General features: G+C 39.9%; 2 protein-coding genes across 2 annotated transcripts in view; one reads left to right on the forward strand and one right to left on the reverse strand.

Annotated features, from left to right (window-relative positions):
* The first annotated feature begins 1,245 nt into the window (after positions 1-1,245).
* LOC105915464 (DNA replication fork stabilization factor DONSON) lies at positions 1,246-11,409 on the forward strand. The gene is made up of 12 exons (XM_012849576.3): positions 1,246-1,724; positions 2,463-2,531; positions 2,615-2,815; positions 2,908-3,086; positions 3,180-3,255; positions 3,325-3,427; positions 5,534-5,624; positions 5,830-5,943; positions 6,048-6,246; positions 7,384-7,453; positions 8,368-8,498; positions 11,178-11,409. Exons 1-12 carry the CDS (start codon positions 1,383-1,385, stop codon positions 11,319-11,321), a joined length of 1,719 nt encoding a protein of 572 aa, XP_012705030.2. The 5' UTR covers positions 1,246-1,382; the 3' UTR covers positions 11,322-11,409.
* Positions 11,410-15,640: 4,231 nt separating this feature from the next.
* nufip1 (nuclear FMR1 interacting protein 1) overlaps positions 15,641-23,717 on the reverse strand; it is an 8,470-nt gene continuing 393 nt past the window's right edge. The window contains exons 2-10 of the mRNA XM_012849577.3: positions 23,481-23,566; positions 21,781-21,885; positions 21,622-21,684; positions 21,454-21,530; positions 21,254-21,346; positions 19,567-19,733; positions 18,629-18,763; positions 18,309-18,544; positions 15,641-16,200 (exon numbers count right to left, since the gene is read on the reverse strand). Of these exons, the coding sequence (XP_012705031.2) occupies positions 15,766-16,200; positions 18,309-18,544; positions 18,629-18,763; positions 19,567-19,733; positions 21,254-21,346; positions 21,454-21,530; positions 21,622-21,684; positions 21,781-21,885; positions 23,481-23,566 (1,397 nt within the window). The 3' untranslated portion in view covers positions 15,641-15,765. The remainder of the gene's footprint in view (positions 16,201-18,308; positions 18,545-18,628; positions 18,764-19,566; positions 19,734-21,253; positions 21,347-21,453; positions 21,531-21,621; positions 21,685-21,780; positions 21,886-23,480; positions 23,567-23,717) is intronic.

Consider the following 23,717-nt stretch of genomic DNA (forward strand, 5'->3'; position numbering starts at 1 on the left):
CCTTAGTTAATAAGTAATAAACAATTATTAATGAGTTATAAAGTGTTTACAGATTAATTAATAAATTAATAACATAGTTATAAACTATTAATTAGCTATCTATAAGGGGAGCCTCATTGTAAAACACTAAGAACGACATGGGGACATTGTTGTGTGAGGAGTAACAGTGTGGAACATGCTTTTTTAGATAAAATTATGTACACCGATGAAAATGTTCAACAGGGAAAATTTATAAGACTGATCGACACAGATGGCAAACAAGTGCAACGCTTGGTTGAAAACAAACAAATGTTGACAGGTGTATTTCAGGCGTGCTGGCACTCAGTTGATCAAACAACGGAAAACCTCAAAAGAGCAAAAATATCGGAGGCGTGACAGCTGAGAACAACAAGGAATCATTATGATAAAATTTAAGGAGCAGCAATTACCTAACAGAGTTTTCATTGGATGCACAAGCTATGAGGTTGGGCCTTATTTCCTTCCATCATTTACTTTCTCTCCTTCTCGGAGAGTTAATAAGTGACATTAATACTTCCTACTGCAATCGCACAGCTGACATGCAGGTCATACTGTTTCTTTAAGGGCTCTGACTTACACAGATGCTCAAACTTGCTGGATAGTTAATAAACATTAACAAATCCTCGAGGTTTAATTGGCTCCAATTAAACCCTGAAACCGATGCCTGGTCACTGTTCCTCACCACATAACTTCAAAACTTAGGCAAGAATTTGTTGCGTTAGATTCATCTTTTCAGTCCAGTCTGAGTAAGCTAAATGTTGGATTTGATTGATCTGTGTGTTTAAACAATCAGCTCAAATAAGTGTGCATTAGTTCTTTAGACCTACTGTATTCTATGCAATGTATTCACAAAATTAAAATGTTACTTTGGCAAAAGACAAACATGGGTTGATAATAGGAAAGAATAAATTGTCACCATTTGATGTACAATATTACACAGGATTCAATGACACAATTTCTAAGAAAGGAAAACGTCAAACTGTTTGTGTCGCAAACAATAGAATGATATTAAATACAACTTGAAGGAACAGAAATATAGTGACAGATGAAAAAGAATGAAAACCTGACTTTATATTTACTTGCATTTATTTCGTATGTATTTTTGTTTTATTTAACAAGTGTATTAAAAAAAAGCAATCTAGATTTAGCTTTCTGTTGTTCATTCAACATCTTACACTCCATTCCAGTAGGTGGCGGTAGTGCGCCTTTACGCTGGTCTCTACACGGGAAAAGTGCCAAGAGAAGAAGAAGGTTGAACGAGTTTGCGCAGTGTGAATGGCGCGATAACCAAATGTGTGATTCAGTGTGTGGGTTATTTCACTATATTTTTAGTTATTTTGTCTCCTTCAACTAAAACCTCCAGCATGGATAAGCAGACCGACTCCTGGTCCAGCTGTATGCGGCCTGCTGACATCATTCGGCTGAAGAGGAAAAGACCGCGAGACGGAGGCGAGAGTCCCGGAGACAGCGGCTCCGCTCCGGCGTCCGCTCCCCCCACGGCTTCCCCCGGCCTCCGCGGCCTGTCCAGGAGCAGAGGCACGCGCAGAAATCCTTTTGTGACGTCGGACAGCCCCCTCGGTCGCCCGAAGAAATTCGCGCTCATAGACGAGGACCATGAGGACGTGGGTGGCTTGATAAAACTGATGTCCGCGGAGAGGACGTCGGGGGACCGCAGAGGGTGTCCGTCCAGAGACAGCCTGGCGGAGGTAGGGTGCCCGAGACTAGAAGTCTGGCAGGAAGTCCCTCGTTTATCCCATTATATGCGGGCCGTGACGTCACCGGCTACCTGTCCGTGCTCCTGCCGTCAGGCTTTCTTCTGTTTTTGCCCTTTAAATTGTTCTTAAAGAGACATAAATAGCAGAAAGAGAAAGCTAAAGATGTCCTAGAAAGGTTGCCAAAGCAGTTTGAAATAATTCCACACCCATTAAACACCTCAGTGCCCCTCTTTAATAAAATCCTGACTCTTCTTACAAACATTAGTTGTAAAATAAACCTTCAATGTCCCTTATTTGTTATGTGGGCTATCATCCTGAGTGATGAGGGAAGCTGCAGCGTCATCAGTTCGTCTCTGCTGGATCTCCTTAACCTGACTCCCCCAGATGGATTTGCGAGTGAAACCTTGAAAGCTCGCGAGATCAGGATTGTCTCACGAGGCTAAGGATCTCCTGCCCATAAAAACAATGAAATCAGACTGCAGAAAAAAACTATTCAGCTCAGTCTGTTAGTTTTTTTTTTATAGATGATAACCTGATCATGACCCAATTCATATTTCCTGATGTATGAAGTCTTAGAATGAAAGGAAATAATTTAGAGTTTCTGACCGTATGCTCCTACATACACAGACAAACGTGTATTTCCGACTATTAGGTGATCTCTGGGTCCGGGCTCAGCTTTGTTCTGCTGATTTAAAAAAAAAATTAACGGGTCTGTGTTTTTTGTCCTAGACCGCTCTCCCTGAAGGTGATTCCCAGCTGGAGACGGAGGAGCAACACGTTCCCGATCTGCTGCTTGAGGTGGGCTTTTTTTCTCCTCCCTTCTTCTTCTTTTCTGATCTACACATCACACACTATGGCGGGCTCACGGTTTTCCGTTTCAGGACCCGCTGCAGGCCGCTCCTGTCCCCACCCCTCCTGCTGGCAGCGCAGAGTATCCAGCCGACTGGAGCTTGAAAACCCGGGTGCTCTTCACCTCCCCGGCCTCCCTCTCCTGGACGGAGCAACCGAAGGCCCAGGAGGAGGCTCTGGGGCTCAGCAACAGCTGCAGAGCTCAGTTCGCCGCCCTGCCGCACAACCTGCAGGTAGTGACCGAAGGTGTAACGACTCTCCACCAATGAGGGGTTTCTAAATGAAAAATGACACTCGTTACGGTTTGTTTGCGTGCGAATTGCAGGAGCCCAGGTCGTGGTCGGAGCTGCGGGCGGCCTTCCAGCGGTGCCTGGTGTACTGGCAGCACCCGTCCCTTCCCTGGCTCTCTCTGTTCCCCCGCATCAACGCGGAGAAAAGCTTCTCTGGGAAGAACACGCCGTGGATTCAGGACGGAGCCGTGCAGGAGAGCCTGATGAAGGAATGGTGAGGCCGATCCGTAATAAACTCTCTCTCCTGGAGGTCCACTCCTGTGAAATCCGCGACCAAACGACAGCCGTTCTCCCTCCCTCTCTTCAGGTCCGTCGGTTTGTCGTCTCTCTACAGCCTTCTAAAGGCGGGGCTGTGTCCGTACTTCTACGTCTGCTCCTATCAGGTACGTTGACCCGCCTCGCCGCGTCGCGCCTCCTGTTTTTTTCCTTCCCCTGACCTAACTGCGCCTCAGTTCACAGTGTTGTTCCGGGCAGCAGGCCTCGCAGGGTCGCACTGCATAACCGCCTTGATTTCTCCGACGACCCGAGGTCTCAGGGAAGCAATGAGGACCGAAGGTGAGGCTTTGATTAAATACACACTTAGAACATTTAAACGTGTTACTGATCTTCAGGGGTGACCCTGTTGTTAAGTTAAAGAGGCCCATTCAACCTGTGGCTCTTTACACCTTCAGCTTTGGCTCTTAAAAACTTAGACCAATGGTCAATGTTTCTGAATCTAAAGGTAATTTAAAATTGCTAGCTTTAGGATGCATTTAGTTCTGCAATATATGCATAACGTTTCCAGAAAGAGAGAAACTAATGGTGTGTAGAATATTTTGCTGTAGCTAAATTAAATATCTTTTTATCAATAGGTTGCTTTTTCATCATTTTGATGCCGTTTGCTATAAAAATCAAATGTTCAGTTGAAGAAAATGCATTAAACCTAAACATAAAAATACTGTTGGTTTAAATGATAAAAACTGTTGATCTTTAATTTTTTTTAAAAGTAAACAAGTTTCTTACAGTATACCAAACTAATAAAACTAGTAAAAAGTTCCTATAGTATACTAAACTACTAAAAGCAAGCTCTTGTTTCAAAGAGATGTGTAACTTTTGCGGCTCTAAACAAAATTTGTTTAGTTTGAACCGAGGGCAAAAATGAGGCATTTGCATTTGGAAGCTGTTGCTGTGAACACACAACATGCGGTCAAAGGAGCTCTCCATGGTGGTGAAACAGTCCATCCTGAGACTTAAAAAAAAAAAAAAGAAGAAATCCATCAGACAAAATGTTAGGAGGGGCCAAAACAACAGTTTGGGACATTCTGAGAAAAAAAAAAGAGTGTGAACTCAAAGAGGCCTTGGATGTCCATGAAAAAGTGGATGTCTTTGGACAGATGCGACCAAGATCAGTCTCATCTCTAAGGCAGTGTGATGGCATAGGCATGCATGACTTCCAATGGCACCGGGGTCACTTGTGTTTGTTGATGATGTGAGAAAAGACAGAAGCAGCCGGATGAATTCTGAAGTGTATAGGGATAAACTTTCTGCTCAGATTCAGTCAAATGCAGCAAAGTTGATTGGCCGGCGCTTCACGGTACAGATGGACAATGATCCAAAACTTACAGCAAAAGCAACCCAAGAGCTTTTTAAAGCAAAGAAATGGAATATTCTGCAATGGCAATAGTCAGTGACTAGACCTCAACCCAATCGAGAATGCATTTCATTTGCTTAAGAGAAACTTAGGGCAGAAAGACCCACAAACAAGCACCGACTGAAGATAGCTGCAGTAAAGGCATCACTAAGGAGGAAACCCAGCGTTTTCATTGGTTCCAGACTTCAGGCTCCTGCAAAGGATTCTCAGCAAAATATTTAAAAGTAAAAAAAAAACAATTCCATTTCTATTTTTTACAGATGTATCTGCCATATAACCAATACAATCAACAACAAACGCCCTCTTAGACACATATCTGCATAAATTCCTTGAAGTATACAGAAGATAATAGTCCATTGCTGACTCTCCCTTGTTTAACCTTATGGTCCGACATTAATCTTGTATTTTAGCTGGCTTCTTCATCTTGAGACATGTCCACTCCTTTAACAAAATTCCGGAAGGGTCTCCAAATGTTTTCAAATAATTCGCTTTTCCCTTTTTTGGAGATCTGTTAAGTGTTCCAGAGGTAAAGTCCATTGTTTGATACCTGGTCCTGTTGTTTTCTTCCAGAATAGTGCTATCAGTCTTTTAGCTTGTAGTAGGCACATATCAATCAATAATTGTTTTTTTTTTTTTGGATACAAACCTAAAATTAGAAAAACCGGATCTAGTGCAACATCCTTAGAGGCAAGATGTTCTACAGTTTTTTTTTTTTGTTGCTCTCCAAATTTTTTGAATTTCCCTGCATTCCCGGATACAATGAAACAAAGTCCCTTTTTCATCTAAACATTTTGTGCATATATCTTATATATTAGGATTGTACCGATTTAAATTGAGAAAAGTAACCTTTTACTTTGGGTTATGTTTATTGGTCCAATTACTTTTGAGCTCCTGAAATGAGGAGAATTTGTATAAAAAAAGCTACAATTGCTAAGTGTTTAATCATATATTTTTGTTCAACCCCTTGAATTAAACCTTAAAGTCTGCACTTCAACTACATTGTAGTAGTTTAATTTCATGTCTGTCTGAAGGTGTAGAGTTCAGTGTTCCCCTGCTGAAGGAAAGGAGGAAGATCAGTAAGCAACTGAGAGGAGAGGAGGAGGAAGAGGAGGACAAAGAGTTGTGAGCTTTTCCCCGTTTCCCTTTCTGCACTGTACATTTAAGACATGACAAAACTGAACAGGCATGGGTCCATTTTTTTTTTCATTCCTTTGCTTTTCCACCTAAAAGAATATCCCACATTTATTCCATCAACAGATTTTTTTAAAATCGTGTTATCCTCAGCTTTCTCCTGGTTTCACTGCGGTAGTCATTTAAAATGTTCTAGTTTGCAGGTGGACGACGACTGCCAGAAAGGAGACGAAGAAGACAGCTTGTCGTGGCTCAAGGAGATGGGAATTCAGGACAAAATAAGGACACCCGAAGGCATTAACATACAGCTGTATCCTCCTCCTGCTTGCTTTTTGTTTTTTTTCTAACACATCCGAGCTAATATGTCACCTCGTTCTTGTCGGACGCCGAAGTTCTCCTTGACCACTCGTACAGACAAAAAGGAGCTCCAGCTCTGTCTGTGGACCATAAGCCGGAGTCTGTTGTGTGCGTGGAGGGATCCCACTCCTTCAACCTCATCAACTTCCTCATCAACTGCAAGAGCGTGGTGGCTGCAGCCGGCTCTCAGACCGGCCTACCGCCCACCCTGCTGGCTCCCACCGCCTTCAGAGGGGCCACCATGAATGTGCTGAAGGTACGGGGACGGTCCTGGTTGGCGCTCAGGAACAAAGACTTATTTCACTGTGAATTCATTCAGGGTGCATCATGGAAGAAATTGTCTAATCATGTACTAATGGGTAGTTAACCAGTACTTACTGGAGAACACACATTAGCCAGTGCTATATCATAGAAATTGTATCTAACGGATCAGTTTAGGTATCTTTTATTTGTAAGAGATCAAAAAGTTATTGGTTAATATTGGACATTAGACTGATCTGACTGGTCAGGAACTGATTCAGTAAAAATTGGTTCCTCAGTAAGTACTTGGTATGATGTTTTACTACATGAAGTTAATTGAACAATAGCCAGGCACTAAATTGGTACTCAGTAAGGGATAGTCAGACATCGTTAAGATGACGGCAGTACAAGAAAATAAAACTGCTAATGTCTTGCATCCATAGGTTTAAAAAAAGAAAGAATCCAATAAAATAAGTAATCACTAGGAAACAGGTTTTTGACAATTACGAGCTGTGACCTCACTAGTGTAGGGTTTATTTAGAACCTGTGTTCTTTGGTAACAAACCAGTAGTTCCCTAATAAGGCTTGGTTGTGTGTTCCCCAGTCTGTCCTGGTTAACTACCCATTAGTTCTTGACTCATTCCTCTTTGATTCCCTAATAAATAACCAACAGTCCTCTTATAAGGCTGGACTGTGTGTTCCCCAGTAAGTACTGGTTAACTATCCATTAGTTCATCTTCGTTTTTCCCATGTAACTGACCAGTAGTTCCCTAATAAGGCTAGGCTGTGTGTTCCCCATTAAGCACGGATTAACTACCAATTCGTACATGATTAGTTCCCAAGGCGTTCCCTGCTAGTTAATCAAATTTTGTGTACCATAATGTAAAGCGTTGCATCTTGAAATTGGTTGGAAGTTGGAAGTCTAAGGTTATTTGGTCATACATCACTTTATCAACATGATCACATTGATGATTACACCATTTTTGTGTAAAAAAAAAAAAAAAAAAAAAAAGGGTATGATTCCCTGAAAAAGTCTATAGGATGGAGGAAATCCATTTTAGAAAAGAAAAGTTAGTATTCTTAGAAACATTGAAAAAGGTAGGCAGTAGAAGGAATATCTGGTTATCCTAATCTATTTTGTGGTGCGTTGCAGGGCCGCAGCGTGAATGCGAGGAACTTGGTCGATTCTGCCTACCAGAACATAAGCAGCCTGGAGGTCACAGGTACAGAACCACCAGAGGATGAGCTGGAAATGTGTTTTTTTTTTTTGTTTTTTTCTGTCCCCTTTTGAAATGCAAACTGTAACCCGTTAATACATGAATATTAATGAGCACATACACTGCCAAAAGCAAGCTAAAAGTAAGTCAAATTGACTTAAAATTAGTGTATATATCCTTGATTTGATCTGCCAGTGGAACAAGAATTTTCCACTTAAAATAGAAACAACTCATCTCCATCATCTTATTATTTCAAAGGCAGCAATTTAAAAAAAACAAAACAACAAAAAGCTGATATACACTGGTTCTGTTCAGGGGACACTAGAAATTTTGGAGAGGTGCTAGGACAAATTGTTCATAAAATGAAGTGTTGCAGACAACCCTCAGCATCTTCACAAGACTGTTGTCCAGCAACAGTGTGTCTTCAGTTGGAGGATGGGCCTCCGTGTCCTTTAGAAACAGCAGCGCTCCAACTGCAGGTTGCTCACATGTGAGCCGCCAGAATTCACAGACACTTTCAGGTGTCGAAAGGTTTTCTGAAAAATTGCGCAATAGTCCGTTTGCCTCCGATTTAAGCCTGCAGCATCGTCGGGACACAGGTTGTTTCCAACGTCTTGGCCTTCTATGTGTTCGGCTTCAGCCAATCAGAGACCACGCCCTGGAAGGTCACACTTACTCGTGTTGACTTTGTCACGTTGATGTGTTCTGCTGCTGTTTGTGCGGAGATAACTGGCTCCACTTGCCTCTTACTAGGGAGTGTCCGTGTTCTCAGGTTTGCATTGAAATATCAGACTGGAGTGTGCGTCAGTGATGGTAATCTGTCCGTGCGATCAGAATGACCGATGCGACTTTAATTTGTGAGAAATGAATGAGCTGGGGTTGTGTGAATCAACTGAGCTGCATTTCTTTCTTCACTCTAGGACCCATCCTTCCTTCCTCGCTTCACGCCATCACGGCTCTTCTTCAAACCGCCCAAAAAGGCGACTTCTCCGCTGCTCTTTACACTCATACACCCACTGCTGTCATGAACACAAAGACCTGCAAGGATCAGGTAAGAAGAAATATAGACATCCTCAAAAATCTGCATGTTAACACAAAAATGCAGTCAGTCACATGATGGCGCGTCTTGACCAATCCCCCACTTGGCTTAAAACTTAGTTTTTGTATACAGATCCCTTATACTTTATACTCGGCACCATAAAGTTATTTTATTTTTCAGAACTAGTAAACGGATGGGATTTACCCTAGAGAAGGTACATCCAAAAGTATTAAGTTCAATGTTTATTGTCACTTATTTCAGTAAATAAAACTCAATCATTATGTAGATTCATTACACATATTGGCATATTTCAAGTCTTTATTTCTGGTTATTTATATGATTAGGGTTTACGGCTAATTAAATCCCAAAATTAATATTTTGCCTTGGACCAATTTTTAAAACGCATGTTTAATGTGTAACTGTTATGTAATAATCATACTACGGCCTACACATTAATGGGGAAGACTCCTTACTGAACATATTTCCAGAAGTCAGTCATTGGCACATGGAAGGTAAGGCACAAAAGGAAGCCGGATGTTCGGAGGGCTGAATCCGAGCCTAGTCACAGAAAGTTGAGTGGAAGGAAAAAGTGTGGTAGGAAAAGTTGCGCCAGCAGATGAAAGAACCTCAGCCTTAAGTGAATTGTCAAGCAAAATCCATTCAAGGATTTGGGAGAAGTTCACAATTAGTGGACAAGCTAATTGATGCATGTCAAGAACCGTTCCTGATCCCTCCTGGTCCATCTGTCCCTGCGGTATCCTTGCTTCCGGCTAAAGTTCACTCTTTCCACCATTTTATGGTGTTTAGGGTGTGCAGATTCATCAGGTATCGGTGTAACTTAAGCATAAATGTTATTGTTTAATAATATCATTCATAAGCTCCATTTCCACCGCCTCGGTTTGACGCGTTCCGCCCGCTCGCGAGCATTTCAGAGACTTTTTTTTTTCAGGGGTATCCCTGGTTTCTCCAGCCCTGCTCAGGAGCAGGGTCAAACCGAGTGGACTTAAGCAGAGTTTTGCCATGAACCCACTGCTTTTCCATGATTGACAGAGGGGCGAGGAGAAACGAGAGGGTTTTCTCTGAGGAAGTCCTGGAAAAACTAAAGAGCCTCAACATTAATATTCAGGACCACTATGAACGGAGTGGGTCAAACTGAACTATAACTTTATTGTTTGCAAACCATGAACCACGCCTGAAGGGGTCGGAAAAAAGTAAAGAAAAAGGACACCTCAGCTTTCTATATGCAGACGCGCTGTATCAGCGAGGTCATTTTACACTGAAAACTGCTCTACATTTTTACTCCATGAGGCAAACTTTGTCCTCATCTGCCTCTCTGACACATACATCCTTGTTTAAAATACAAAGTGAGGACTGTGCCTTGACTTCTATAGACTTCCATTCATTTTCAAGCCTTGTTATGACCTAACCCTGACAACATAACCTTTAACCCTAACCCTTAACCCTAGCCATAATTTACACCTATTTAAGACCTTAGCCCTAAACCTGACCTCTAGACCAAAACAAGGTCCTCACTTTACATCAAAGTGGCTTATTTTGTTATTAGTTTAGGCTGATCTGGGAGCTAGATGGGATATAATCTGGTGCAGTGCATCAAATGGTGACATTTATGTTTGAGCTGTACATTGTCCACTTTTAAATAAAGTATATATTAGTATATTCATCCCGTTGGAATATTTTATCCTTAAAAAATATCCAAAACAATCTTGTTTATACAGTTATACAAACATTATTTGTATTTTTTGTGTTTTGTTTATATTTGATTTCTTTTCTTTTTTTATCGGTTAAAGGAGCAGTAAGCAAAACTTCATTATTTTAGGTAGAAAGATCTAAAAAAAAAAGTTTTGTGAAGAACTAAAGGTATCCAAAAAAGTAAAAAGCAGTGGACTTTTTTCCGAAATTTGAAGACGTTTCGCTTCCTATCCAGAAAGCTTTCTCAATTTAAAATGTCTGGAGTAGTGTGGAGTATCTTACATACATATGGATTTGACATTGTACATTAAAGCGGTACCAGGTATGGAACAACAGTGAGGTACTGAGATAACTACAACAGTTGAACAGGTTATTACACAGGGTATTACATAGTAATTGCACAGTAATTGTTGCACAAGTTATTGCAGTTATAGTGCAGCATTGTAAAGTCTGATGCGGTAGCGCTCCTTCCTACAAACAGGGTGCATAAGTCTTTCACCATAGGAGCTGCTCAGCTCCTTCACCGTCTTGTGCAGGGGGTGAAAGTTGTTGTCCATAATGGATGTAAGCTTAGACAACACCCTCCTCTCTGCCACTTCCTCCACCGAGCCCAGAGTGCAGCCCTGGACAGAATTGCTCTGCATTGTAGTGAGAAGACGTTTCCTAATAGCAAAGAGCATAATTAAACTGGAATGCTATTAAACTGCCATCTATATGTGAACGAACAACCAAGACTGAAAGATGTTTACATAATTGAAAGCATGACTGTAGAAATCGATTGTAGTCCAGAGAAGGAGAAATGCTGCACAGGACCTGCTTATATTTTAATACGGCACAAAACTGATACTGTTGTACTCCTCTGTTCAACTCTATGCTGATATTTATTCTGATATGCAAGGGTCAGCATCCTCGTTTTCTGTTCAGTGAAAAGTATTTAGCAAGAAGTTAGAAAAATACACTTACCGTTTGTGTTTATTACAGTGTAACAAGGCAGTGGGAACCTTGGCTCACTGTGGTCTTCCTCCTGCTTCGGTCGATCAGCTGCAGCAGCCCTCCACATTGGGCAAGACTGCTCTGACGCACATTACAATGAAGAACCACAGCTACACCTGGAAGACTGGATAGAACAGAGACGGCACAATTCTGAAACCGTCACACTTCAAAGGAAGAGACAGCATCCAATGGCACTGCTTTTACCTCCTTTTAGACTTTTTTAAATGTGGATCAAACATAGGTGTGTTTTTTATGCTTTTGTTTTATTTTTATTTTTTTACAAATTGTTAATAAATCATATTTATGCAAAAGATTTCACTGCAACTTTGAGTTTTCAATCATGTAATAAATGTATCAGTGTTTTGTGAGCTTATTTGTAGGAGTGTAGTGATTACAAAACAGGTACATTTTGAAAAAGTTCTAGTATGGGGTAAAAGTACAACATTTTTATCCATATGTCAGAGAAACTCCTATATTAGATAGAATCATTACACATACCCTGGATATAAAAAGTCTACACAACCCTACTCAAATTCCAGGTTCTTGTCATGTATAAAAAATTATATCAAGATAAATAAATTCACACGGTTTTTCCACGTTTATGTGATCTAGGTCGATCGCAGATCCGACCTATAATGGTTGAGTTGCGTGCGCCAATCTTCAAACCAAACAAGCAGCATATTTTGATGGAGCCTTATGAGGAATTGAAGCACATCATACTCAAGAAAAGACACGCTGCTGCTTTTACAAAGGAAAACACATTTGCTTGGAGCCACTTCTATGGCAACAAAAAAAAATGTCGCTGAGTTATCTGATTCTGACTCTAGAGGGCGCTGTTTCGCTGACCTTTCCATAACTCCTGAAAGAAAAGCAGTAGAGGGTTGAAACTTTTTCAGCAGATAATCTTTGCAAAATAATGTTCATTTCATATCAGATTTGAATAGTGGCATTAATTATTAATACAAATATTGTTTGCATTTAAAACACTAAGCATAGACTCAAACAAATTGAAAGAAGTTAATGTAGGATATCTGATATGCAATGAAATTACCTATTCAAGATGGAAAAAAAATATATAAAATAAAATAATTCTTTCTATTAATCGTTAAGTGACTGATCCTTATGGTTTTAACAGTTTTTTTTTTTCTTCCTTTTGGGGCTGTGAGGTTGCCTATTTGGTACACTTTAGGGGATTTTTTTTTTCTGAAAGAGTCAGAAAAACATTGACCTCTAGAGTCATAGAATTTGGTGGAAAATGGTGTAACACTGGACTTTAACAACTTTACTTCTTCATCAGCTATTTCTCTAATCTCAAAACATGCTATGCTTTATTAAAGACCTTTCTGTCAAACTTATGGCATCAGTCTTCAAAAACACAGTTGAACAGTAACAATGCACGCATGGAAAATAATAAAGTTAATAATAGGCAACCATCATAATTTTAAAATAATAGGACTAAAATATGATAATGAACACCAAGCTGAATCAGTGATATTTTAAGGCAGGCTGATTAAAAATAATACCAAAAACTGATAAGAAAACTAATGAAACACAATATCTGAGCAGAGGGATCGCTGACTGAACAGAGAAGGGACAAGGATTAACTAAACCTGGCTGTTAGCCTAATCTGGAGCAGGCTAACTGCCCAGAATAAATCGCAATGATCATTTAGGTCACTGCTTTTGTGAAACCAACTCCAAGCTTCATTCAGCCAGGATATCTGGAAAACCCCGCCATAATCCTCCATCTTGGTTTTGTGAAACAGCTCTCAGGATAGTGTGGGAAGGTCAAGATCATAGCAGAAAACCACCGATGACATCAAGTTGTAAATCTGAGCCTAAAGGTACCGTTGGGACTCTGGTCTTGCATTGGTAAAAGAAAAGACTATGATTCCGCTTGAGAGAGGGGTTTCAACCACTGTAAACTTTACAGCCTGGATGAAGATCTAGTGTCATACCTGTCAAATTAAAACGCTTGACTTACCAGACACTGATCCCTCACTGGTGATCAAATAAAGTTTGTTGACCACTTGACTCCTGGTGACAGTGCATCCAGAGTCTAGTAAAGGGTCTGCGATGAAAAAAGCAGAGGTGCAGCAGTAGAAGAGATACAGCCACAAATGAAATTTGCTAATTTAGTGGATTGGTGACCCTGCTACTGGAACCCAGAGGATCTCCTCCTCTGTATCTGGAGTGAACTTTAGCAATTAAGTGCGAACGAGCTGAAAATGGCGCCTTGCAAAATCATTCACCCACCCTGGAACCTCACATTTTTATGACTTACAACCACAGACTTCATTACTGTGTCTGAAGCTGAGATTTAATTTAAAGACGCGATCTGACATACTTGTGAAAAGATGTGGTTTTCCAGCATTTTCAAAAATAAAATAGGGATGCTGCATGGTTTAGTTGGCAGAATAAGCTCACCTATAGTCCTCGTAGATTTGAATACTGCTTTTGTGGGACAGGATGGAGAGAGTTAACATTTTTTTTTTTTCATTTTTTTTTTTTACTTTCCCACAGATTGTAATTTAATTTATGTTGGAATCTAAATCTCATAACAATTTATTGATCTGAGCAATTCTATTATAGCTTTGGCTGTAAGTTTAGGGAACGCTTGAGACAGGCAGCAGCCTGGTAATAAAGAAGTAAAGATTCAAGTGAATTAAATAGTTTTTTTTTTTTTTTTTTTTTGCTTTTCATTTGTTTTAGTAAAGGATTAATTTTGGCTGGACAATGATTCAATAACAATATATATCTATCGATAGAACGTGTATCTATGATAGAAAAAAAAGGGTCATTCTAGCCTATCATGTAGGTTAATATTACAGTCATTACATCCTCCCAACCAATCACAAACGCAGACCCAGGAACCCAGCTCCACCCCCTTCAAAGAGTTCAGAGACCATTCGTTTTTTTCTTCTTTTTTTTAAACTTGCAGATTTGGTAAAAAGTTGGTTGAATAAAAAGTTCCGATTGAATTCAGTGTTTGTGTGTTATGTATCTAAAAATAGGTCGTTAAACAGTATAAAATGGCCAAGGCTGCACTTAAAGTATATTGTTAATTATCAATATCGATCAATATTTCTTTTTTACCAGTATGATTTTTTTTCTATATGGTCCAGCCCTAGAATTAATTAAATAAAGTCCAAACGGAAAACTGTTCATATTTCAGATCCATAACCCAGGTGCTCTTAAACTTTAGTCACAAGCTGATGACCAAACATCTTCATCAGTACTTTGTTTGACCGCAGAAATCATGGCGCCATCAATTATTGCAAGTGATCCAATAATCCTTTGAAGACAGATGCCAGTGATTTTGTTTCTGTTTTTGAACTTCTTTACACTGAAGAGTGATTTTGAAAACGTTTTAAACTACTTCATGTTATCAGACAGGTTCTATTTAAGTTATTTATTGACAGTTCTGAAAAGAGCAACAGCTATATATAAAAAAGTTGGATGCTTTTTGTGCATTTTCTTTTCATATATACACAATCAAGTCAAAATGAGAAGGAAAAAAAAGTAAACATTCAGTTTGGTGATTTAAGTCAAAACATTGAGAGAAAGTGGAAATATTTTGTGGAGTGTTCAGTGTATGTTTATATGGTAAACAATGATTTCTTTGGCTTTTAGTCTTATTCCAAAATATAACAATTTAAGCTTATTTACACAACTTTTTCCTCATTATAACTTTATCGTTAATGCATTTTTTTTTTACTGTTCTAGGTAAACTGTTAATTGAAACATTAGTTTAAGGTTGTACTCCGTTTTTGAATTCATTATTTCCTTTTTTTTCCCCGTTTTTATTTCTTCCAATTTCCTACTTCTTATTCCAACTGTCCTATTTACTTGTTTTTCTTCTGTTCTTAATTTCCTATTTCCTGAAATGTGCTATACAAATAAATTTTCCTTACCATAAACACAAAGGCTTTTATGGAATGCTTTAAACCAGAGCCTATTTCTGAGTTAGAAAAGTTCAACGTCCATACCTACATTAAACATGAATACACAAAAAGATGTAGAAATTGCGAATACTCTTCTGAGCTTTTTTGCCAAAAATAGACATTTTCAGTTTCCATGTATGTCATTAGAGTCTAAGACCCATGCGAATTCTAGGTAACTAGTTTAAATAATTTTTAAAAAGTTCAGAGTGACCTAAGTCGGCTTTACCAAAGTCCGAAAAAGGGCCAGAACTCTCACCCAAGGTTGAAATGTAATCACATAGGAGGCACAGCAGAAATCCCCCACAGTCAAACCTCCAGCCTGCCATAAACAACGCCTCATTGTGAAGCAGGAGACCACAAACCAGGAAAGAAGTCCCAGCTGCAAAACCCCATCAGCTTCACCTGAAATTCATTGTTCCCCACACGGATCAAATCAAATGCCTTCTGGAATAAGGATGAAATAACGGCGAATCAGAGCAGACTTTATATTATGATAAATGTTCTGTTGAACAATTTTAGTTTGTTTATTTTACAAAGAAAACCAAAAAGGTCCATCATCAACAATATAATTCTCGTTACAAGAAACATAATCCTGTACCTCAATCTAAAGTCTTTAAAAAAAAAACGACTATTTTAAAGAGCAGAAGCAGCCGTTTCCCAGATTTCATCATCGTAGATATTAGATTTAGATGTGATTTCATCAGCGCTGCTTGGATCTGGACTGTTTTGATCTGTGGCGGTCTTTTTGTCAACGCTCTGGACACAATCTGCGTGCCCTCCTTCAGTTCTTCCAGCAGATTCACCGTTTGAACCGTCGACGTGTTCGGCCTCCGGGACGATTACGCGTTCTGAATGCGTCTCGTCGTGGACGGCGGAGTCCGATTGGGACGGAGGTTTTTCTTCTGAACTCCCCTCGTGCTCGCTGGTTGGAGAAGCCGGCAGGATTTTGTGCTCCGTCTCCTCCTGGTCCTGAGATCTGCTCTCCAGCCCGAAGAAGTGGTTGCGGACAACATATCGTACACACTGCAGTAGAACGTTCCTCTCGTGGCGGATATCTGGGGCCAATAACTACACAGTGGGAGGAAAAAACATACCGATATCAGTAATGGGATCAATACTGATCTCAGAGAAGAATAAAAAAGTGGATTAAGTTAGTCTATGACCTAATTTATAAGAGATGCACCAATCAAACGTTTCCGATCGCCAGTTTTTCTAAAGCTATGACTAGCCGATACTGATTTCAAGCTGATTCCGGTTTCTCTTCAAGCAGTCAAGTGCTTTTAGCATCTTAAATTATAGGGCTGAACGATTTTGGAAAATAATCTAATTGCAATTTTTTATCTTATTATTGCGATTTAATGCAGTATTTTTTTCAGTTTAATTAATCATGTCTTTTTAAACATATACAAATGATAAATCAATCTGTTTCATCGCTGTGCAGATCAGGTGCTAAAAGAGTCGCTGCATCTCAACTCGGAGTTGAAATGATTGCGTTCTGTCTACGATACATTTAAACCAAAAATTGCGTTTTGATTTTGGACTTTTCTCTGCATTAACCACAAGCAACAAAAATGGCCTCTAGATAAAGATGTTTGTAAACAAACAGAACATTATTCAATCATAAACATAAAACATGAAGTGCAAAGTGCAACCAACAAGCAAGTCTATGTATTAAACTGATTGACCAGTACTTATTGCTCTGGTGAGATTCATGAAAGTTTCTGGTAAAACAGTGTGATTATATCAAATCTAAAACAAGTAAAAAAATAAATAAATAAAAGTGATTATCTCACTGTTACAACTGTCTTCCCTTCCATGTGGAGGCAAACCCACTTTAAACATATTACTGACACCTAAAGGACGTGTCTGATTCACTAATTGTTACATAGCCAAAAATTGCAGACCTCAGCAATTTAGAAATTGCGTTTATTTTTTTAAATTGTGATTATATTGCAAATGCGATTAATCGTGCAGCCCTATTAAATTAGCGATTAGCCCTTTTAGTACAGTTGGTGATAGTTGATTTAAAGCTGGGCATACACTGTACGATTTATTGCCCCGTTCGGACAGATTCTTCAATCATGCGAATTTATTTGGATCGGGCCGAATTTTAGCTACATCGTCTAGTATCCAGTGGGTAATGAGGGGCGATTAGCGTCTCACGACCACCTCCCGATCAGGAACCGTACGCTTGGATGAAAATCAAACATGTTTGACATTCAGCCGGCCCTCCAGAGGTGATCGCAGGCGCACCCTGCTATTGAAGCAGAGCTATGAGCTTCTACGAGCTGATTTCCCCCAACCCGGCACACTGCGCATGTGCAAACAAGGGATTTCTTCTTCTTCTTCTTCTCAGACGAAACAGTTAAACTATGAAGGAGCAACTCGTAGAATTGCCAAGGCAGCGCGTTTTGTGCTAGTGAGCATTGACACTTCCGTCTTTTTCTTCTTTGTCTGTTTACATTTGGCTTCTGAATAGACGAGTCCGACAAGCGGCATCTTTCTACGTGTAGTTTTCAGACGTACAATATGAGCACTTACGTTGCATCAGAGCGTCGGGCCGTACAGTGTAATAACAGATATGGTGAGCGGTGAACTTTTAAACCCTGCCGTTTCATCGTACAGTTTGAGCTGTAGCCAAGGACATCGATTGAAAATATCGTACAGTGTATGCCTGGCTTAAATTGACCAACTTCACCTTTAACTCTACAGGCTTCCTTCTGCAAACCAACGTTGGCTTAGTCAAACACGCCCATCAAGGTTCCCGCCAATTCTTTGCATTGAAATTCTACAGGCCTCCTTTTAAACATTTTAGATCAATTTAAAGCTTAATACAAGAATTCCCTATGAAGTTATAGCAATTATTTCTACAGGGCTCACTTTATATATGGAACCTGGAAAAACAATAGAAAGTGGGCGAGATGGATTAATGGAACCTCTTGCTGATGCCACAGGTGGATCATCTAAAGAACTGAATGGCTAAAAGACGATGATGATGGGAAGAGTGAACGGTTTCAGAAGGAAGGACGAAAGACTTCAAGAACATATGTGCTGGTTTTCAACCAGCCAATCGCTACTGATGCTGCTTAAAGTGAAACCCTCCTAATTTGGGCGAGCAGAACATTTCTTGGTGCATCTCTTGAACCTCATGCCAGTTTTATCTCGGATGACGTCACCATTTCCAGTAAGGTAGCACGTCGTGGTCGAGGCACGTCTCTGCATCCACGTCCCCGCCCCCTGCCTCCTCTGCCTCCTCCTCTTCTTCTGTCGTTCCGCGTGTTAGGACCAGACCCTGGCTGAGGAGCTGCACGGCTCTCGCCGGACTTTTCCCCGTCCCCAGAACTTGCCGGCATTCCGTGCAGCAGGGCGCGGTTTTCTTGAACTGCTTCTTCGGCTCTCAGAACAGGAGCATCTACAACGCAAAGAGCTGTCAACACGACTATAGAAGGACTGAAGAAACATCTATGAGCTGTTTGTGAGAAACCCATGAGCTCACCCTCTGGTTCTTCATCACTTTCACTCGTAGAACCGTAGTTGGCCAGTAAGGACCCGAGGGCCGAGCTCATCTTTTTCGGGGCCACGACCAGGCCACCTGCACTGTGGTCAGGGTCTGGCTCCTCTCTATCAGATTCTGGGAGCACACCAGAAACCAGTTACACATCTGTAATATTTATTCCCATTTATGATATTCCTTCTAAAGCAGGGGTGTCAAACATACGGTCCGCGGGCCGGGTCCGGCCCGCCGAACAATTTAGTCCGGCCCTGTGGCTAAATGCATTATCATTATATAAAAAAAAATAAAAAATTTCCCAGTGTCCTGTCTGGCAATGTGGCAATAAGATGCCACAAAGAGCTCATCAGATTTGACTTTCACAAGTGGACAAGATAAAAGGAAGAGAATGATAAAACAATTATTGAAAAACACACGTACTTCGTTTAATTGAAAATATGCAGTTCCTATATTGTCCACGCGGGGCGCTGTGTTTTAATTAGCGGATGAAGCTTCAGGTGTGGAAAAATTCAAATAATTTCTTAATTTTTATCTGTTTGATGTATTTTGTCATGCAGGACAGTGTTTTTAAGTTCCAAAAAATGTGAATAAATGTTTTTCAACATTGTACAATCACTGTGATCAGTTCTTATGCATAATGCACAAGTAAATGTTTAACTGAGTAAAAGTATTGTTGAAATTGCACATACTTTTCTTAAAAACGCTGAGGTTATTCATAATATATTGTGTAAAAGTGAAATTAACTTAATATAAAAATCAACAAGTCCACATTTATTAGTTCTATTTAATCTTTCAATGAGTTTAGTCGTGTGGCCCTCTTGAGATCAGATTAAGCCGTATGCGGCCCCTCAACCAAAATGAGTTTGACACCCCTGTTCTAAAGAGTTTTTCTCAAAGTATCTGCAGCTTGCTTCTATACTCACCGTGGTTAGCTTTAGCCAGCATGCCCAGTGGATCTCCCCCCTTGGAGACATGGTTGAGCGGTTCGGGGGTCCTTGCAGCAGTGCCGTTTGATGGCGGTGGCCCTTGTTGGTGCCGCCCTCTGTTACCCCAGCCTCGGCCCCGACCCCTGCCTCGGCCTCTCATTTGCCTGAGAACAAGTATAAAACCCAAATCAGGCAAAACCTTCCTGCCAGGTGTGTTCCCATTGGTAACTCAGTGGCTCTGGACATTAACGGGCCCTCAAATTTTAGAACGCCTGGCATAAACGCTTCATTTGAAGTGAGTGGCAGGCGAAATAAAAAGTCTGAGGCCGAGACAACGCAGCAGCACCCGAGGGCACATTTCGGCTGACGGAAACGTTGGGTAAAGTTTGGGAGAAAAATAGAAAACGACTTATCCCAGACATGGTCCTTCAGAATAAAAAAAAAAAAAATAAAAAAATAAAAAACTAGCCGTTGTTTGGAAAGCAATACACCCACAAGTATTTGAAAGGCCAAAAAGCCATAAATCCATCCCTGCTGCACCGTCAGTCATGATTAAGACTCAGAATTTGCTGGTGTTGGTCCAATTTTTTCTTCTCTTTTTTTTCTTAGAAAAAAAGAGACAACTTTGTCATTTTGTATGCCCAGAGTGCGTACAGAACGAAATTTCGTTTGCATACAGCTTTTAAATCAACTCCAAAGTCATAACAGCTGGAAATGTCAGACCACTTCCTGTTTGATGCAAAAGCAGTCCCAATGAAGAGTTGGGTGCTTATACTGTGCAGTGAAATATTTTTACTAGAAGGCTTAAATATCTGTAATGGATTTTTTAATAGACTTAACGTATTTTTTGGACTATAAGGCGCACTTAAAATCCTCAAGTTTTCTCAAAAATTGATGGTGCGCCTTATATATGACTACTGTTCTGCTTACTGACTGATTTTATGTGGTACAATGCACTCGAAAATCTGTTAAAATGTGTAATTATGACTTTGGTAAGCAACAAGGCCGCTCCGCTCAATGGATATTCGCTCGATAGATATTCAGAGCATTACGGTACACTGTGTCACTACCTGATCGGACCCCTGAGCTGTCTACTAGACTGCCTGACTGTAATGTCTAAACTACAAGTGCATTCATGTAAAGACCCCCACATACTCGGGTGTAGTTAACTCCGCGGAGGTCCGTGCGTACTCGGCGCATACAGGTACTACGTGCAGAGCTAAATTTTTACCATCCGTTCCACCGCGTCATCCCGCTGGCAGAAAGTGTGGGAATTGTAGGAATTTGTCACAAGAAATGTAGGCAACAGTACGCTCGACTATGAAGGGTAAAACATCTGGAGAGTCAAAGCGGAGTCAAAACGGATAGAGAGCTGTGTACGTGAAGGGGCGGAGTGATATTACACACTTGGGAAGAATATTCAGTGCACCTTATAAAATACGGCATTTGGCTGCACTAGGAAATAAAATTTGGGGTTTTCATCCGCTGTAAGCCAGAGTTATCAAAATGAACACAGACAGCTTAAATATATCATTATGTGTGGAATAAGTCTACGTAAAATATTACTTTCAGCTTTTAAATTAAATTGCTGAATTCAAATAACGTCACAATGATTTTCCTTATAGGCGATGTAACTGCATGTCAGGAAAAAGACGCACAAAACAGATTTGATCTGCATATTCACCCGAACTGAGCCGTTTCCAGAACCCCTCCAGTCTGCTCCCGCACCGCCATGACTTTCATCTTCTTCTCGATATTTTGAAGCGTTGGGTAGTTTCTGCAAATAAAAACAACAAAAGCAAAATAACAGGAACAGTTAAGGAAAGCCATTACATGTGGCAAAACATGAAAAAAAAATAATTAAAAAAAACGGTGTGAACCGACTTGCGCCTCTCCTCTCTCCATTTGGCGATCTCCTCTGGGGTGTCCAGCTTGATCCTTTTGGCCCCTGGTCCATGGTTCTGTAGTTAGAACATGGTGCTCTTTGTTAAGAAATAGAAAAGCCCAACACGTTTTGGTCACACACACACACACAGGTGTAAAGCTACTTACATTTTTCCAGTGTATGGCGACCAACTTTTCGTGAGCCATGAAGCGGCAGTCAGGTTCAGAACACTGTTGAGGATGTTCAGCGGAGGAAACGTTACGAGTCAGAACCGACGCAGAAAGCGAAATGCGTCTGAAGATGCCAAACCAGTAGCGGTCGGATACCTTGACATGTTGCAGAACGTGCTCGTCGTACTTCTGTTGGTTTGAAAAGCCCCGGTCGCAGGTGTCGCAGTAATGGGAATACTCCGGCTCCTTCCTGTTCTTTTGCTGTGTGTCGAATCAAGACAAAAAAAAAAAAAAAAAAAAAAAAAAACACAGTATGGAAAACGTTTAGGACAATAACATGTGGAGTGCCACAAGGCTCTGTGATTGGTCCAAAACTCTTTCAATATTTCTATTATTGACATATGTAACATTTCAAATCAATGTAAGTTTATTACGTTTGCAGATGATAGTATGGTTTTGTCTGGTAAAAAATTAAATCTTCTCTTGACCAACAAAAAAAAGAACTGAAGTTACTCAAAACGTGGTTTGATGTCAATAAATTGTCTCAATATTGCAAAAAATAAAATAAAAAAATAATCTATGTTTTTTTGGAAGTAAGAAAGAGGCATTTAGAGAAATAAAATTTTAAATGAATGGTATTGAAATTGAGAGAGTTTTTGACAAAGTTTTTATGGGTCATTGTTGACAGCAGGCTAACATTGGAGGCAGCATATAAACTACATAAAGGTAAAAAAAAAAAAAAAGGATCATAAATACTTGCTATTTTGTATAAAACAAACGATTTGCTTAATCACAACGCATTGTTTACAATTTATTGTACCCTGATACTTGCATATATGATCTATTGAGTAGAACCGGGAACACCTTTTAAAATAATTAAAAGTTTTACAACAAAAACAAGTCATACTCCTGATAAATAAGGCAGCGTACTTGGATCACACAAATGCATAATTTTTTAAATCTAAAGTTATAAAATTTAAAAGATATAGTTAATTATAAAATAATAAATATTTTGTACTGCAATAGACAAAATACAACCAAAGAGATGACTGTAAGTTTATTGTGCTAAAAACTAAAAAAGGTGTTAAAACAGAAATGTTTGTTCTTGGAGCTCAGTTATGGAATGACGTTAGAATAGATATGAAAATGGGTAATTCGTTATTTCTATTTAAAAAGAAAATGTTAAAATATTAAACTTAACCGGTTACATGACCAAGTGAATATTTAATTTGGATGGTAAAAAATATGTTTTGTTTTTTCTCTGAGTATTTCCTTTGATATTAAAGGCATATTGCGAAATACTGCAAATTTTAGAATTGGGTCCTTTTTTTGATTGCTTTTGTGTATTTGTTACGGAAATACGTATTTTGGGATTGAAAAAAATAAACATCTCAACTTAGGCACTTATGCAGAAAAAAAAACAGTGGGCATACAGGCCCTATTGGTCTATTGCGATTTTTTCTGAAGTTACGCTGCAAACTTCAATGCAATTTTGGAATTTCTATGCGACAGATCCCCACAGGATGATGCTGCCACTGCCGTAGTTAATGGTGGGGTTGTGATTTTCACAGTCAAACTCAGTGGTATAAACCCTGGTGGACTCTTGTTTAGAAATTACGTAACTTATATAAAATCCAGTGCAACAGTTACAGTTTAAAAGATATCAAAGTATACAAAAAAATGGCCAGAGAACCCATTTGGAAAACAGTGTATGATCTTATTAGTTTAAAGTTTCTTGTCAATTCTAATTTATCTACCATATAATAAAGTCCATTGACGTTTGGAGATTTAATGAGACAAAACGTGAGGAGGTTCAAAAAGGTAAAAGGCTGCTAAAGGAGAGATGGACTAGTCACCTTCCTGGCCTGTTGATGGGGAGGTCTGGGGTTCTGCCAGCCCCCCGGATGTCCAGATTGGTACCACTCACCGCCATGATGCTGATCTGAGAAAGACAACACGCACGAATCAATGCGAGAACCTGCAGAAAGCGACAAACATATTCCTACCCCCCTTTTTGAGTGACAAACTGTGCCTGTCATTGGTAAATCCAACCAGACCAGAGCTGCCAAGCGGAAATCAAACACTGAAAACCA

The sequence above is a fragment of the Fundulus heteroclitus genome, chromosome 24, assembly GCF_011125445.2.
Source record: "Fundulus heteroclitus isolate FHET01 chromosome 24, MU-UCD_Fhet_4.1, whole genome shotgun sequence".
Lineage (NCBI taxonomy): Eukaryota > Metazoa > Chordata > Actinopteri > Cyprinodontiformes > Fundulidae > Fundulus > Fundulus heteroclitus.

Bases quoted from the DNA above. Each gene is read 5' to 3' on its own strand.
- LOC105915464 (XM_012849576.3), top strand. From the start codon at position 1,383: ATGGATAAGCAGACCGACTCCTGGTCCAGCTGTATGCGGCCTGCTGAC. The intron at 3,428-5,533 runs GTGAGGCTTTGA...GTCTGTCTGAAG, and splicing joins GGAAGCAATGAGGACCGAAG to GTGTAGAGTTCAGTGTTCCC. The intron at 5,944-6,047 runs GTATCCTCCTCC...CCACTCGTACAG, and splicing joins GAAGGCATTAACATACAGCT to ACAAAAAGGAGCTCCAGCTC.